The following is a 16356-nucleotide window of genomic DNA, read 5'->3' as shown; positions in this document are numbered from 1 at the left end:
AGCATTTTTCATTACGTGAGTCGAGGTTAGTTTGGATTTGTCCGCCAAACGTCCCGTTGAAGTTCCTGTCTTAGTTTTTCGTTGGTTTGTAGCTTCTTGTAGGTTACCTGAATACCAAAACATTACCCACACCGAGTTTGCCTTGTGTTTATTCCCACAGTCAACTATCCCAAACATGGAGATGCTTGAACATCCCCCAGGGGGCCCCCACAGCATATTACATGATATTAGTTGTGAATATTGCTATAGTTATGACAAAAAAACGACCCTCTCTCTTGTTAGCGCCTTTTGGCTATCAATTCAACGCCTCCGCTTGGACCCCTAAAATTGAATATATTCAACGCCCCGAACGGCGTCTAGTACATGTTTTACAGTCTAAACTTACATGTGTAGGAACTCTTTTTGAAGCCAGCCCAAAACACTTCATGTACAGCTGCCATGTAGGCTCTACTGCTAGACATCATGCAAATTTCCTAATGCTTTAAAACCGGATTTTTTCATTTAACAATTCAAGGTCTCAGCTATGGTACTTTGTTCTAACTACAATTAAAAAGCTCCTAAGTACTAAAGGCAACTAAAATCAATGAATTTTGCCTCGTGAAATGAGCATTATTCCCAGCCTCGTCCCCAGGGCGCTTTTTTTCCCTGGCTTTGGAGGTGGGGCGGGAAAAGGATAACTTGTTACCCTATCTAATATGAAAAAGAAGAAAGCCAATCAGAGAGCCGCTTTGGAATCCGTGGAATAGTGCTGGTCAACTTAACTGTTATAGACGCTGCAATCTTATCGTTGCAAGTGAAAGAGACTTTGGAACCCTCACAATCGCTTTCGGCATTTTCTCCCATTCCAAAGCAAACAGGGCACTCCATTGTAGTAGTGTATTTCTTCTCCTTATCTATAAATAAACATGGAGAAAGGTATTACAAAATGTTGCGAATGATATTTCAGTGATTGTTTTTAACTAATAAGTCTATTGCTGTCTTTCAAACCATCTCTACCCAACTAACATATGCGGATATATACAAGATATTCATATTACGTGGGCCAGTGGAGATACGAAGTTTCTCTTCGAGACAGTTTTAACACAAGATACCTTTTCCCGCAGAACTCTCTTACTTGCGGGTGCGAACAACAGAAACGTCATCTTACCTACCGATTCCTCGAGGGCCCCTGTTCAAGCAAGTCGAGATTTTTTCTGGCATGTGTGTGACTACTGTATTTCAACTGTAAGTACTTTCCTTATATCACGCGAGTTACTAAACTAGAGCGCCTCCGGGGGAAATCCCTCCGGGGGCAAAAAAGCAACCCCATAATAGTCAATCTAGTCGTAAAAAGGCGACCCTATCCAGCGGCACATACCATTAGCCTACCACTAATAAGTACCCTTACCCCAGGCCAGGTCAGTTAGGTCTCCCTTCGATCATATTCAAGTCTGGTTGTCCTGGTTGTTTACCCGATTGGTTCTCTCTTCTTCACGGGGGCCTCTCTCACGCACTAAATATAAATAAATTTGTATTGTATTTACAGATTTTCAAAAAATTTCGCAACTTGCAACCGCGATATTCTTAAAAGACAATTTTTGAGCCTAATCGATAGCGCTCCCTCCACGCCCTCCCCCAACCCTCCCCGATTCCTTGAATTTTCACGGAGGACTGGTAACTAGAGGAAAAGCTAGTCAGTTTTGTTTTATCATGGCGGATGTAAGGACTTGTGAAAGTTCGGGATGCAACCAGCCTGCTAAACTACAATGCCCAACCTGTATAAAGCTAGGAATTCAAGGCAGTTTCTTCTGTGCTCAGGTAGATTCTTCCATCGATCTTTTTCGTCATTTGTTGGCTCACTTCGTTGTTACATGAGTGGATTCTTGTTTCGCACCATCATCGTAAAATTTCCACCTTCTGCATCATGACGACATTTTTACTTTCAGTTCTCCGCGATTTGCTCCACTGAATATCGGCTGTTTAATCTTATTGCTGATAAGGGCGGAGTAACTCATATTTCTTTGCTTGAGACTAACTTTTCATAATATTTTGTAAGATATTCCCTGAAATCTACGCAAAATTCAATGTAAATACTTTATTAAGTTTTAATGACACTTCTGCCGTATGGGTGCATCTGCTCTCTCCTTGTTAATTTATTTCCGAATCTGCAAAAAGTTAAATGTCATCATTTGTTCCTCTCAAATTTCTCCAGGGCCCATATTAGTTTTTGAGCTGAGGGGGGCTTGCTTGGAGATCCTTGACTCAAAATTCTGCTGATAATTTTGGGGGTTAACTGTGTAAGTTAATTAACTAAAAGTGGATTTAGTCATGATCTCACCTGGGGGTGCGGGGGGGGGGGGGGAGGGGGCGGTAATTCCCTGTAAAAGTGACAGGGGTGCTCGTCCGAACATTTCGAGAACACCCTTGAATCTTGTTTTCTGGGCATGCCCCAAATTCATTTCCACCCCTAGAGGTACCAATTCAACAACAACAAATTATATAACCAGCACTGCAAATTTTAATAATAAATAATTTTAAGTAATAAAAGGTAGCTTTCTAACACTTTCTTCTCAAGGACTTTTTGAAAATAAATTATTGTCATAAATCTGCCCATACCTGCAGAGTATGACAGAACTCGACGAGGTCTTGCGCGTGCAAGGCCGTTTTTAGGCCCTTATTTCATATAATATAATATAATAATAATAATAATAATAATAATAATAATAATAATAATAATAATAACTTTATTTCTATAGTGCTCTTATCCTATGTTAAAGGCGCTTTACAGTCATGTAAACAACATTATTGAAAAATATTTACAAATTTACAACCATATCCTATTATATTTACAATGAGTAAAAAAGGAAAAAATTAAAACTTAGGGTGCTTTCCATTTGTCAAAACTGATCGGCCAGACCCTTACCGTCATAATGAGAATTTTACTATTAATCAAAAGTATCCAATCAGATCGGTCAAATCCTAAATAGTGTGCAGGAAGGAGATGGTTTTTCAGCAAAAACCCTTGGAAAAAGCCGATTTCATAGTCAAAATGACTGGTCCGGCAATGGTCCGGCCGGCCAGTTCTGACAAATGGAAAGCGCCCTAAAGCAACTATTAAACCATTTCATCCATAAAGGGAAAAATTAAAACTAACGCAATATATACAAATCTATCAAAACAATGATCCGTTATTACTGAATTTAGTAAACAAGTACTTCTTAAGTGATCTTTTAAAACTCGAGATGGTGTTGGACTTCCGAATTTCATAAGGTATTAAGTTCCATTAAAAAAACTTGCGTATGCACCTGCCATACTCTGCAGACTGGTAAATCTGTATCCTAATAAAGCGTATCATCTCTGGCAGCAGTTATTTTAGGTTTTAGCACTCAAAGCGGTACCAATCCACAAATTCAAACCCCTGAAAGGTTTATGACCAGCACCCCCATTCCCCGGGGATCTCAGACTCACCTGGGCTTTGTTTTAGAGCTTGTACTGTTCTTTAGCTTTGGTAAGTATTCAATGACATCTCTCTAAGTTGGACACTATTGAGAACAGCATAAGTTTCCATCTTTGATTGGTGTTTTTCTATAAAGAGTAAAAATCAATAAAGAGTAAAATCAATAAAGAAGACCTACATCTATAAGTAGGCTTTCATTTTTGGATGAAGTCCATTTGACTAGAAAGGCTTGACTGTAAAAATCTCTTTAACTTTCTTAAAACAGGATTGCTTCAAGCAGAACTGGACAGAACATAAAAGAGTTCACAAGATAGCAAAAGCGGCAGGTAAAGATGAGGAAATACCCTGTGCATCAAAATGTTTTGTCTACAAACGCATAATTCCTTACATACACTGTAACATTAGTTTAAAGCACTCCACTTAAATAATTGCAGTCGACTCCCGATTAACCGTAACCCTCGAACTCGAACCTTGTGCTAACTCGAACCAAAATTGATTTCCCCTTGATTTCCTTTGTACAATATTACTGTAATTTTACCCTTGGTAACTCAAACTTGACTTGGGAAAGGTCACTGCTTTATTAATTCTTTAAGTCCCAATAGTGACCAACATCAATTTTCTCCTAACAATATTCATACAATGTCAAGAGATTAGGTTATGAGAATTAATAAAATGAACACTTAAGAGAAAATGCTTTGATCTTTTATCAAATTCTCTCAACTCATTCATGAAGGAAATGTATGGAGATCAGTTTGGAGAATTTGTATGTGGATATTGGGGCTTAAAGGGTTAAAAGAGGTTAAAGACATAGTACCAGTATGTCCACTTGAGGGAGGTGTTGGCCTTATGAGAGGTGTCTGTTACTAGTGATGGTATGGGGTGACGTAGTAGCTCTTAAAAAGCCTTACAGGATTCGTTGGGAAAACAATTAACAAACAAAGTTAACACTGGAACCAAGCCCTGAAGCAAAAAAAGTTAGAGGTTTCAGAGAGCTCTGACACTTCTGTAGGTAGACTGTACTCCTCACAGATCAAAGTAGAATTCAAAACCAAAATTTGGGTGGTAATGACTGAGTTAAAAATCCAACTACTCCATTAATAGTGGAACTTGAACTTGGGTCGTCAGGATTGTTAGACCAATGCACTGACCAGTCAGCCATACTGCCTTAATTCTTTAGAGACCATCTATCCCAAATTTTACATACTTTTTTTTCTATTTTGTGAAATATATGCCTTTGTCTGGGCTACACCTAGCTTGTGGTAGCATTTACAGATAATTTTTATTCACATGATGGAATACAGTGGCTTACTTAACTGCCTTTGTCATATCTCTCCAGCTAAAATTGAGGATTCAAAACCGGCTGTCTATAATCCATGGCCAGGATTTAAATTTTCTGGAAAACTTAGGCCTTGGCCTCAGGTAATAAGAGTCAAAGTTGCAGTTTTTAGGTGCATGTTTAGATAGAATTTTTGACTAATTTAGAGACACAGACTGTGCTATTTGTTGAATAGATCATTGAACCTTTTAATACCACAAAGTTCTTGTAAGAAACTTTTTTTGGACTTCACCCACAGCTGTTGTTATAATTTGATAGGCCTTAAACTATGGCAGTATGATCCTGGATTTATTAATTTTTTTACCAGCAAGCAAAATCTAGGGAACAAAACAAAACTGCTGTGGGTACAGGGCAGGGGACCAAAATGAAGGTGTGGCTTTTAGTGAAACTAGAGGAACTGTTCAGCAGATATAATACAGTATTACAGTGTAAATGTAACTGTGTAGTTCCAGAATTTCTCCATACTCCCCCAAATAGGAATTGGAAATACTGTGGCCGGGGGTGGGGGGTGGGAGGTGGTGTATTGCACCATTTTCACTTGGCCAATAAGAATAAAGCTTGTTATTGGAATTTAATCCAGAATGGTCGACGGCCTTAGCAAAAATCCCTTCCACAGATGAGGCTTATACAAGTAGTTTTTCTGGAACAGCACATAAAATAGAGGTGTTGAAACAACTACTTTTAGTTGCCTGATCAGTATATCTTGTTTTTAGGACGTCCAGTAGATAATTTTTTTGTAGCTGCTGACTAAGATTGACCTAAATGTATTATTTAACAATGCATTAACATACTGCGGGCAGGTACAGTATTTCTGGCAAATGAATTTATAATTTTTTTTTCTTATCCTTAGTCCCCCAGGCGAGAGGTCCCAGATCACATTGCGAAACCTGACTATGCAGAAACTGGTTTGTACTGTAGAAACTCTTGAAGCATACAATGTAAAATGTAAATGATAATCAGTTTCAGTACTAGTGTTACATCTACTATTTTGTAGGTGTCCCTCTGTCTGAGATCAAGTCCAAACAAAGCACGCAGATAAGAGTCCTCAGTAAAGAAGAGATTGAGAAAATGCGTGTAGCTGGCAGAGTAAGATATTACATAATACAGTTATTATTTGTCATTGTTGGTAATTTTCCCAAGATCATACACTAACACAACATTTCATTCATTACTGTAAGGGCAGTATTGAGCTGGAAGTCTTGGAAGCTGAAAGCCACCTTAAAATAATAATGTTCTTGTTTGTCATTACCACAAAGGTGTAAATAAGTGTCTTAGGAACAAATGTTAATTTTGCCACTGAAGGCATAAGAAGGCTTTCTGACTGTACATGTTCATGATTGTGTAACTGTTAGTAAGTAATATTTTTTATATATCATTGCTTAGTTGTTTCAATTCCTTTATGTTGTGAAATCAGTCTGTAGAAAGAGCATCTGATAGCTAACATACACTGTACATGTAAATAGGGGAGAAAATATTAATGTATTTTTTGAAAAAGTGTTTTGGGGTTTTTCTCTTTGGAAAAACGTTCACAAGGTTGCTGATTAGGGGAGGCAGGAAACACATATTAATGATCCCAAATACATTTGTTCAGACTGCTTCTGACACCACAACAATGTTATGTGACTAATCTATAGGCTGCTGTGCAGTGAGCGGAGACTCCTATTTGTCCTCTTCTTGATTGAAGAGGAGAAAGGGAGGCTCTGTCTGAATCGTGTCAAGTTGCCAGAGCCTAAACTTCTAGACCAGTCAAACTACCGTAGTTCTTCAAGTCTGAGCATCCGTTAAGTATTGTCAGCTGTAACGAGCACATAGCTGTTAGGTTTAGGTTCAAATTTGTATCCTAGCAACAAGCAGTACATGGTCAACAGAGATCTTGCTCAATTCATGCCAAGTCTTTCTTGAGTACGCCAAAAACAAGCAAATAAAAGACTAAAGACCGGGTTAGTAAAATTAAAGTGTTTGTTGTTGTCGTTGTTGTTGTTGTTTTGTGTAGTTGGCAAGGGAAGTAATGGACACTGCAGCTAAAAACGTCCGGGTTGGCATCACCACTGATGAACTGGATAAGATTGTTCATGAGGTAGGTACAGATTATAAGTGTGATTTGTCAACTTTTATGTTTTTATTTATTTCTTTCTTTCTTTTTTATTTTTAAAACTTGAAAGTACCTTACACAGCATAGGCTGGTTTCAATAGAGTCCTGTATTATTACATTAACACTGATTTCTGATGATGAGACGACTGAACATGTACTTGATTCAGAAAAAAAACTTTAAAAAAATGGACTTACATATGTAATTTCTCTAAGCAGGATAACACTTGCCTGAGACTTCTTAATCCCTGACTGACTTAAAATTTGGAAATGCTGGTTTCTGTGAAGGGTGGAAACCAAAGAACCCTAGAGGAAAATCCTCACAACTGGTGAAAAACCACGACAAACTCAACTCAATTGTATGAGTACAAGAGTCTTGAACCCATACCATAGCTAGGAGCAAGACAGCTTATGTGCCCAATACTGCACCTCCCTAGCTTCCCTATAATAGAGATCGAGATTTAGAGTCGTGGCAAAGGTCAGATTCAAGCTGAGAATTTCTCAAAATAGAATATAGGCAGATAAAAACAGCTCAAAACAATAATTAATCTTATGGAGAAAACTGGCGTCAAACTTCTTATTTTTGAGTAGAAGTTATGAACAGTAAACAATAAGAAAAGGGAAAACTTGGTCGCGTAGAACAAACTCACATTTGTCTTAAACATCTCTCTGATTTTATTATCTTTGACCTTCCAATTGTAGCAAGCAGGTGATGCTTATATCAAAAATTTTTTTCTTTGTTTCAGGCATGTCTTGAAAGAAACTGCTATCCATCGCCTCTAAACTACCATGGATTTCCAAAGTCATGTTGCACGTAAGAACTCATTGCAAACAAAATAATTGACAAGTTAGCACTGCAAGTCACAGTGGAAATTAAGACCTAACAGAATATATGATCAGGAGGATTGCATTAATCAATTTATGACAAAATTCTGAAGAATTAGTGAAAAAGCTCGTTAACTATTTTGTAAAACTAACAACCAACAGTAAAAGAACGGAAAAGTGCCTGGCAATACAGCAAAGGGTTGATTTATTTGAGGCCTCAAATAAATGTATTCAGCCCTTTGTTGTATTGCCAGCCTTGCATTCAGTTTTGTTTTAATTCCCACATTAGAGATCTGGCAAGAAAGAACCAGTCGGTTTTATTTATGCAATGAGTGGACCTCTGCATTCAAGGGTTTTTAAATCTTGAAAGGACCCCAGGATTTCTTAAGGATTGATAGAAGGGTGGCTGTAAAGCTAATGGTGTTGAAAGATTCCCTAGAATTGCTTCAGTTGTTGAGGGGGGATTTTTTTTGTAGCAACTCATAATGTAATGTGTAACAAATCAAACTACTGTGAAATTTATTGAATCATAGGTCTGTTAATGAGGTGATTTGTCATGGCATCCCTGATATGAGGCCTTTAGAGAATGGTGATCTTTTAAACAGTGAGTATGCCTCTCTTTTATTATTTTTTTTCTCTCAATCTTCATGTTTGTAATTGGTGCTTATTTTAATGACTGTGTCATTTTGTTCGCATGGAAAAAAGAGGTATATTTTATACTGAAGATTGTTGTTGTAAATTCATTGGAGAACTGATTTACGTGAGTGGATATATTTTTGTTTTTGTGTGTCATGACACCATTATTTTGTTTGGTTGCTTTAGTTGACATCACTATCTATTACAATGGGTTTCATGGTGATCTGAATGAGACATTCTTTGTTGGTGAGGTGGATGAAGAAAGTAAGCAGTTGGTGAAAGTGACTTACGAGTGCATCAGTCAGGCCATTGCAGCAGGTATCTTGTGCTGGAAATTCTATACAACATACATTCACCATTATTTTAAATGAATTTTGTTGAATATGTTTGACACCATGCTAAGAAAATCATGTCTGATACAATAAAATGCCGTGAAGAAGAACCTAGATTTTTTGAAGTTTGGCAAAATAGATTCTTATAGTTTGGAGTACTTATTGGAAGTTTAGGCTAAATAGGTTCTTAATTAGGTTCTTAATTTTTATGAAGAAGGATACTGTTGTTGATTTCAAGAAATTGCTATAAATGGTATTTGTCCTTCATAATAGGCATTTATTTACCAAAAATCTAACAAAACTGGGTTAACAGATAGAAGATATGCAGTTTTCAACAATGGTTGTACACGTTATACATTTAATAAAAAATATATCAAAATGTTTATGAAAATGTAGTCTAACCCCACATATAAGAACCTGTTGATTGTTCTTGGCTAAACTAGTTCTTATATTTTGGAGCATTAAAATGACAAATTTATGCCAGCAGGTTCTTAAATCCTAGGTTCTTCTTTGTGGTGTTTTACTGTATCTTGGGGCTGGTAGATTTTGCTATTGGGGTGTTGAATTGTGTACTTACATAACTTGCTCAAAATGCAAGTGAAGTTTTTGGGGGAATTCATTACAGAAGAACTGTAGTCAATCCTGTTCATCAATTTTTTTTCAGGCTAGTCAGTGAATTGATGTTTGGGCTTATACGTGGTGCATAAGAATAAAACTGAATTCCTTTGAACCCTGGTTTTAGATAAAGTGGTCCTAAACTCTAAAGACACTAGCCTTGACAATATCCCTTACATGGATTGGAAGTGATATCTTGTATCCCCACACTTTTGCTCTTGCTGTGCCCAGAAAAACTTAGATTTTTCATGCAAATCATAAAACAATATTATGCTGGGCACCTTGGATTTCACAGTTTCAGAGCAGTGGGTTCTCTTCAATTTTTCTTAGAATGCAGCCCTGAATACAGAAAGCCTTTGACCTCCCAGTCAATTGGTGGAGCTAGGAGAGACTTTTGGAAAACAAAGCCAATTATTTAAGTTGATATAATAAGAAAAATCCTGCATGTAATCAGGGTGCAAAGCAATTCAGTTTTACAGCTTGCTATTCGGGCAAGCTGTGGTTTGCATGTACTAGCCCAAAAGTCATTTTAGCAAGCCCGATGATGAGCAGGGTTGATAACAGTTCTTTTGTGATTAGAATGCCTTAAAAAATTACACTTGCCAGTCGGGCAAGTTCAGAACAGAATTCACTAGCGCGATAGTAAAATCCACTAGCCCTGGGCTATCAGACACGACTTTCTTTGCACGCTGGTAATATATTGCCAATAATTAATGTCCAGATCATGCTGTTGTTCTTTAAGTGAAGTAATAAGTGAGAAAGTTATGGTAATCATCATGTCAATCTCTGAACAAAGAATGCTTGTCCCTCTTTGTTAAATTACCTCCCCAAACTGCTCCCTTCCAGTTCTCTTCACTGTGTAGGTACTGTACGCACTTGTAATCATTTATATAGTTATGAGAAGTCACTCCTCAATATTCTCATTCTCTTTTTTCAGTAAAACCTGGAGTAAAGTACAGGGAAGTAGGAAACATTATCCAAAAGCATGCACAGGCTCATGGCTTCTCTGTGGTGAAAAGTTATTGTGGTCATGGAATTCATGAGTAAGTCAGTGAGTTCAGATCCCCTCCCCTCCTCTTCTCTCCCCTCCTCTCCCCTCCCTTCCCCTCCCCTCCCTTCCTCTCCCCTTTCGTCCCCTCTCCTTCTCTCCCCTCTCCTCTTCTCCCCTCTCGTTCTCTCCTCTTCTCTCCTCTCTTTGTCTGCTTAGCTAAATGCATAATATTATCTGTTGCTTCTTAACAGGTTGTTCCATACTGCACCAAGCGTCCCTCATTATGCAAGTAAGTAATTATTTGGGGACAGTACTGTGCCAATGCTGGACAACAAAATTACCACAGTGGGCAAAATAATACCAATACTGGACAACACTGGAACTGAAATGTACATAACCAATAGTACAGAACTCGATATTAATACTTAACGATTGTAACCGATACTGTAAAATGTACTATCCATAAACAACAACAGAAAAGTTTCTAGACGTCTATGATACCAATACTGGTACCAATATTGGTTTGTTGACAGTAACTGGAAAGCGCAGTGATTGTTTTTTTTTTCAGCGGAATTTTTCATTTTCTTTCAGAAAACAAAGCTGTGGGTGTTATGAAACCCGGACATACCTTTACCATAGAACCTATGATTTCACAAGGTTTGTGTAACTCGTTCTTTGACTTAAATTACTTATAAAAGAAAAAATGTCGCTTTTGAGGTAAAATGATACTGAGACAAACTGTATCCATTATTTTACTATAGGAACATGGCGAGATGAGATCTGGCCTGATAACTGGACAGCGGTGACACAGGTATGTACAGGCGCGTACGCTCTTTTGATTTGAATTGTGTATTTAGTGACTAGACATGTTGGACAACGCATGATTATTACACTATTGAGAAACTCGTGAAAATCTGAAAGGTCAAGTTTTGTGACGGTTTCCTTTCAAATAGTATAATGTCGAGCAACAGAACTGTCATTAATAGAAGGGGGCCGGGGATTTCCCCCGGCGACCATGAACGTGAAAAGAAAATATAACCAAATGAAATCCCTAGCAGTTTTGTTTCCCGCCTACTCTTGATACATTTGCCCGGTAGCTTGAAATCTTAGTGTCATCCCTACGAAACGTGCCACGTAAAGCACGTCAAGAATAAGCAGTGTCGGCAGTTAGCCCTTGATAGTGTAGTGGATACGGATGAGTATCATAAATCAAATGATGCAGGGTTCAAGACTTACATACCCGGTATTTTTCCTTCTCTCGTACTTACTACTATAAATCATAACACTTTTTATGTATTTTAATTGAAGATGAGAATCTGATTTTAGAGTATCCATTTTAGTCACAGCCGTTTCGTGTTTGCTGCTAGGATAGCCTTCGACGCAGGCGTTTCCTGGAAGCACGCGATATCCAGGATTCCCCAGGTTTTCCGAGGTTATGGGTCTTAAACGAGTAACGAGGCGACGGGGAGACGTCTTCTCTCCCCTTTCCCCACTTTTTTCTTACGCCTTACCAAGCCATTGTAATGAAAATCAGAGATGGTGACGCACGAATGGCCTGTGTACTGGTGTCCCGCGCCTGTTTTTTTTTTTTCCTGAAGGAAGGGGATGGCTGTACGTAGCAGGGTGCCCAATGGAGATACTGAGGGCTCGCCTTCACTGCAGGCTTCCTGTTAAGTTGCTGAGTCTGTATTTGATTCTATTTTCTGTAGGATGGAAAGCGTTCAGCTCAGTTTGAACAGACGCTGCTTGTAACAGAAACTGGCTGTGATATCCTAACCCTTCGCCCTGATGATAACGGACGAGCTCATTTCCTTTCTCAAATGTAAAATGGACCAGAGTCTTACTTGTCAGAAAACCCAAATATTCAAATTCTGAAGAAAGCAAAATTGGGTGCCGCCAAAAGCTGGCCACATTTATAATTCCTCGACTGAACACGCATGAGAGTGTATCATGGTGGAAGAGGTTAAACAATGTCTTATTTTTCAAACTACACGCAAGCAATAGACATCAACTAATTAGGATGTTAAACAGCTGGGCCTTTCGAGAGTACCCTGCGAGCAGAGGTTTTTTTCTGGCATGGCTTTTATCATTTGCGAAGTCGTTCGTGTCGCTTGTCAGTCGCATAACAACTTTACAAATGCTACAACTGTAAAAGCCATGCCAGAAAGAAAAATCTTTCCGCTGGGCGTACGCGTAAAAAGTCTTAATGTTATGTGGTAAAATATCAGAAAAAATTACGTTAACATAATTTTCGAACATATATTATTATTATTATTATTATTATTATTATTATTATTATTAATATTATTATTTTTGTTTTAATTATTATTATTAAAAACGTCTTACTTAGCAGCAATGTATTCACTATACTAGACTGTTTCGCATGTAGTGTGTTCTAATCTAGGCAGGACAGTAGCACTTCGTTGAGAGAGAGAGAGAGTATTATTTTAAAACTAAGGACAATGAAGGCACAAAAGTACATTACTAAAAGTACTACTACTGAAGATGTTTTTTTTAGATGGTCGCACCATTGGATCGCTTCCACAGTTAATCCGCTTTGTATCTAGTAAGCAGTACTTTGGGAATTTAGAGTACTTAAAAGTTGTAACTGCAATGCTTCTCTATAGTTGGTGTTCGTATCTTTCTTCCGCAGAGGCTCTCATTGATATTTCAAAAATAAAGCAGGAAAAACAATGGTCAGCGTTGGTTACAAGTAGCTCAAAGAGGCCTCTGCGGAGTAGACTAGGCGATTAAAATTAGTGGATTAAACTTAATGAAACTGTGTCACGAGTTTTATCAAAATTCTAACACCAGGAACTGCTAGCAAACAGTATTAAATCTAGAATTTAGTCAAAGTGGCTCGTATGTCCCGCATGACATTTTAAATTGGGCCATTTCAAAAATGGTCTGCGTCAAACTATGATATTGAAACTTCGAAAAACTGACATCATCCAAACTATCACCAGTATGTTATACTTTTTATGCTTTTCACAGTTTTGATTTGTTTATTGCAGTAAACAGTCAAGTAATCGTAAAGCTCCTAAGCTGGATCGTTATTTTAAAAAAGTAACGGAATAATCCTGAATAAAAGATGCCAAAAAACGCCAAACACTTTTTTCATTTTCTCACAGTACCATCCTCGGAGACCCAGGGGCAGATAGTTGGGGCGAGGGAAAGTCGAAACGGGCGGAAAAATATGGCACGAAGAAAAGTAAAGAACAGCGAGAAGAGCCCCTGGGGACAATGTCTTACCAGACCAGTTCCAAACGGTAGCCGCCGTTCTGACTTCTGATTGGTACCAGAAAATTATTATGTTTTTCTACCCAATCAGAAGGCAGAACGGCGGCAACCGTTTGGAACTGGTCTGGTAAGACATTGTCCCCAGGGGCTCTTCTCGCCGTTCTTTACTTTTCTTCGTGCCATATTTTTCCGCCCGTTTAGACTTTCACTCGCCCCAACTATCTGCCCCTGGGTCTCCGAGGATGTCACAGTACTCGTTGAGCTTTAGCCTCCCCCGCAGATATTCTTAGGCGTGCGTCACGCGTTCCTTTTCGTGGGGAAGGAACGCGTGACGCACGCCTAAGAATGTCTGCGGGGGAGGCTAGTTGAGCTTGAGGCCGTTGGATCTTGAAGTTCTGGAGGTTGACTTAATGTTGAACCGACCTCTTCAGCTTCACCATCCTCATCCAGCCCATCTTCTTCAGTATCTTGATTTTTAGGGTTAACAGCCATTCCCTTTTGCTTTGAAAATACACCAAGCTTTTGCTGTCGTTTCATAATGAAAAGTAAACACAAGAACAAAGTTGAAGCTTCAATCGATCTGTTATTAAAGTGCAAAACGTTGAAGTAGGCTCCAGTCTCTCTTGGAATTGCTTGGAACGCCTGACACAAAATGTACTCATACGCTCGTAGTCTGAAATGCCAGTCATTTCGCGCGCTCATTTCAGGCTAGTAAGCACACATATTTGTTTTGATTTACTATTATTATTGCCTGCTGCTTTGGAAGTACTTATACATGAGGTGACTTGTTTTTTTGGTTTTTGTTTGTTTGTTTGTTTGTTTGTTTTGCTTCAGTATGACTCCACGATCATTTCATTTTGCGTCAGAATAGAATATTCCGCGTCAATGAGGCAAAAACGCGGTCTAGATTGAACACTGAGCAAATTGAGTTTAATAAAACACTATAAAAATGAGACGAAAAACATAAAGTTGAAGAAGATTGAAACGGATTGAAAGTGTGGGTTTTTGAAAAATTGTTAGTCCATCAATTTTTCAAAGTTCTTTTTTGTTGTTTTAACGTTTGGTATAATGCTGGGAAGTGTGTTTGTTGCACAAGAAACTGCGAGTTTGTCCTTTACAAATTTCTTCGTTAACGTTAAGTTCCATAACGCATAAGGAAGTCTAACAGCCGCAAAATGAACGAGATAATCGTGACACGGCCGGGCCCCTTCAACAGAATTGTTGTAATTGTTTTTTTTCTTCCACATTGACGGTTAGGGGACGAGCTGAAAAAAAAGGGCAGCTGATATAGGAGTTTTCCCTGCCCTCAGGGAGGTTAATTTTGTGTATGAAGATTCACTGGCAGTGAAAGAGAGCTGCAAGATCGCCTGAAAAAAACAAACAAGATTGACTAGCCTAGAAGCTAGGGCTGCGGCGGCGAATTGCTTAAGCTTGAAGCTATTCAGACAAAGCCTCTTTTTCTGCTCCGCTCACAGGGTGTCAGACGAAAGCTGAAAAACAGCTTTTTTGTGGATTAAAAGACTTTCATAATTGGTCTATACCCCAAAATTATATCCTATAACCTAATATAAAAATAAGTTTCCAGTAAACAATTATCTAAAGGGATTTTTATTTTACGGATTAATGTGATACAAGTGTACATGTAGCTCTGATATTAGAAGTGCTGTCAAGATCAATTGTAGCAAGTTCGATTACGCCATCTTGGCTCCTGATTTTTGGCTCCTTATGACCGTCCGAAAGTTGCCAAATGAAAACTGTCTTTTTTTTCGCAGAATTCGTGATTGCGGAATAAAAAAGAAAACAGAACAAAATATGAACCGCTCAAATTGAATTAACTTCATGCTGTGCTTTAATAGGTAATTTTGAGTTTCATCTTGCATAGTGATAGCCTTGTAAACTACATAACAGATTATTCACTACACTAAAGCTTTAAAAGCTAAGATAAGAATCAAATTTTTGCTTCAAACTGATAGTTGATAAATTTTCGCACAGAACAGCTTTCTTTTCCTTGCAATGTGTGCTCATCGACAGCTACCGCGTACTATAAACCGTCCTTTCCTCAATGATTTTGTTTTTGCAGTACTTTGTGGGTTTTTCTCGTTGCCAATGACTTTTTTAGGCAACAAAATCCAGTTTTAGGGAGCATAGGAGGAGGGTCAAGCAATAAAGATGTAATCCAATCTTTTTTGCTCATTTTTCAAACGTTTTTAAAGTGCACCTGTGAATCTCAGCCGGATGGGAAAATCCGGGCCGCTGGAGTGTGTGCGTCTGTAGCCATTCACAATCAAGGGGGAATTAAGGATTCCGGACCGCTGAAAAGATTCAGAGAAAAACGCACGAAAGAAACAGTTCTCTATGTATGTTGCTAAACAACCCATCAGAAATGGGCCAAGAGCGACGTGGCAAGAGAAAGTTCAGCCTTTGTTACTTTGAATTTCGCAATGAACGTTTACACAATTTCGATTGCAGTAAAAAGAAAACATAATTATTAAAAACCGATCATAACATGTACAAGTCAAAATTATTGTATAAATTCGAATTTTTAATGCTTCATACAGTGATTTGGTCTCGCTTAATAGGCCGCTTTTTTTTTAAAAAAAAGAAAAAAACAAATCATGATATTTTACTCTCGTACAAATAAAAGAGTCTAGCAAAGCGACTTTAGAATTTTGTTTGACTTTTCGATGGCTTAAGCTGACCTACAATATCAGTTTTACAGCTGATAAGTTTTTACAAAGCTACAACCCTCTTGTCCTTTCTAATGTCCTTTTTTTTAATCGGGGGAGTTTAATTTCCCTTGCGCAGTGGTCCACCAGCTTCTGCTTCCGCGGAACTTCATGTTACTCTTTCTTTCCT

At 38.2% G+C, this 16356-nt stretch overlaps 1 protein-coding gene across 1 annotated transcript; it reads left to right on the top strand.

Annotated features, from left to right (window-relative positions):
* The first annotated feature begins 1668 nt into the window (after positions 1-1668).
* LOC140946102 (methionine aminopeptidase 1-like) lies at positions 1669-13044 on the top strand. Its single transcript, XM_073395178.1, has 14 exons — positions 1669-1797; positions 3702-3762; positions 4773-4855; positions 5623-5677; positions 5767-5858; positions 6766-6849; positions 7608-7675; positions 8220-8290; positions 8509-8640; positions 10207-10312; positions 10512-10549; positions 10852-10917; positions 11022-11071; positions 11970-13044. The coding sequence occupies exons 1-14, from the start codon at positions 1690-1692 to the stop codon at positions 12084-12086; spliced, it is 1131 nt and encodes a 376-aa protein (XP_073251279.1). The 5' UTR covers positions 1669-1689; the 3' UTR covers positions 12087-13044.
* Positions 13045-16356: the final 3312 nt, after the last annotated feature.

The sequence above is a fragment of the Porites lutea genome, chromosome 8 (assembly GCF_958299795.1).
Source record: "Porites lutea chromosome 8, jaPorLute2.1, whole genome shotgun sequence".
Classification (NCBI taxonomy): Eukaryota; Metazoa; Cnidaria; class Anthozoa; order Scleractinia; family Poritidae; genus Porites; species Porites lutea.
This window is presented reverse-complemented; position numbering and strand designations above follow the sequence as displayed.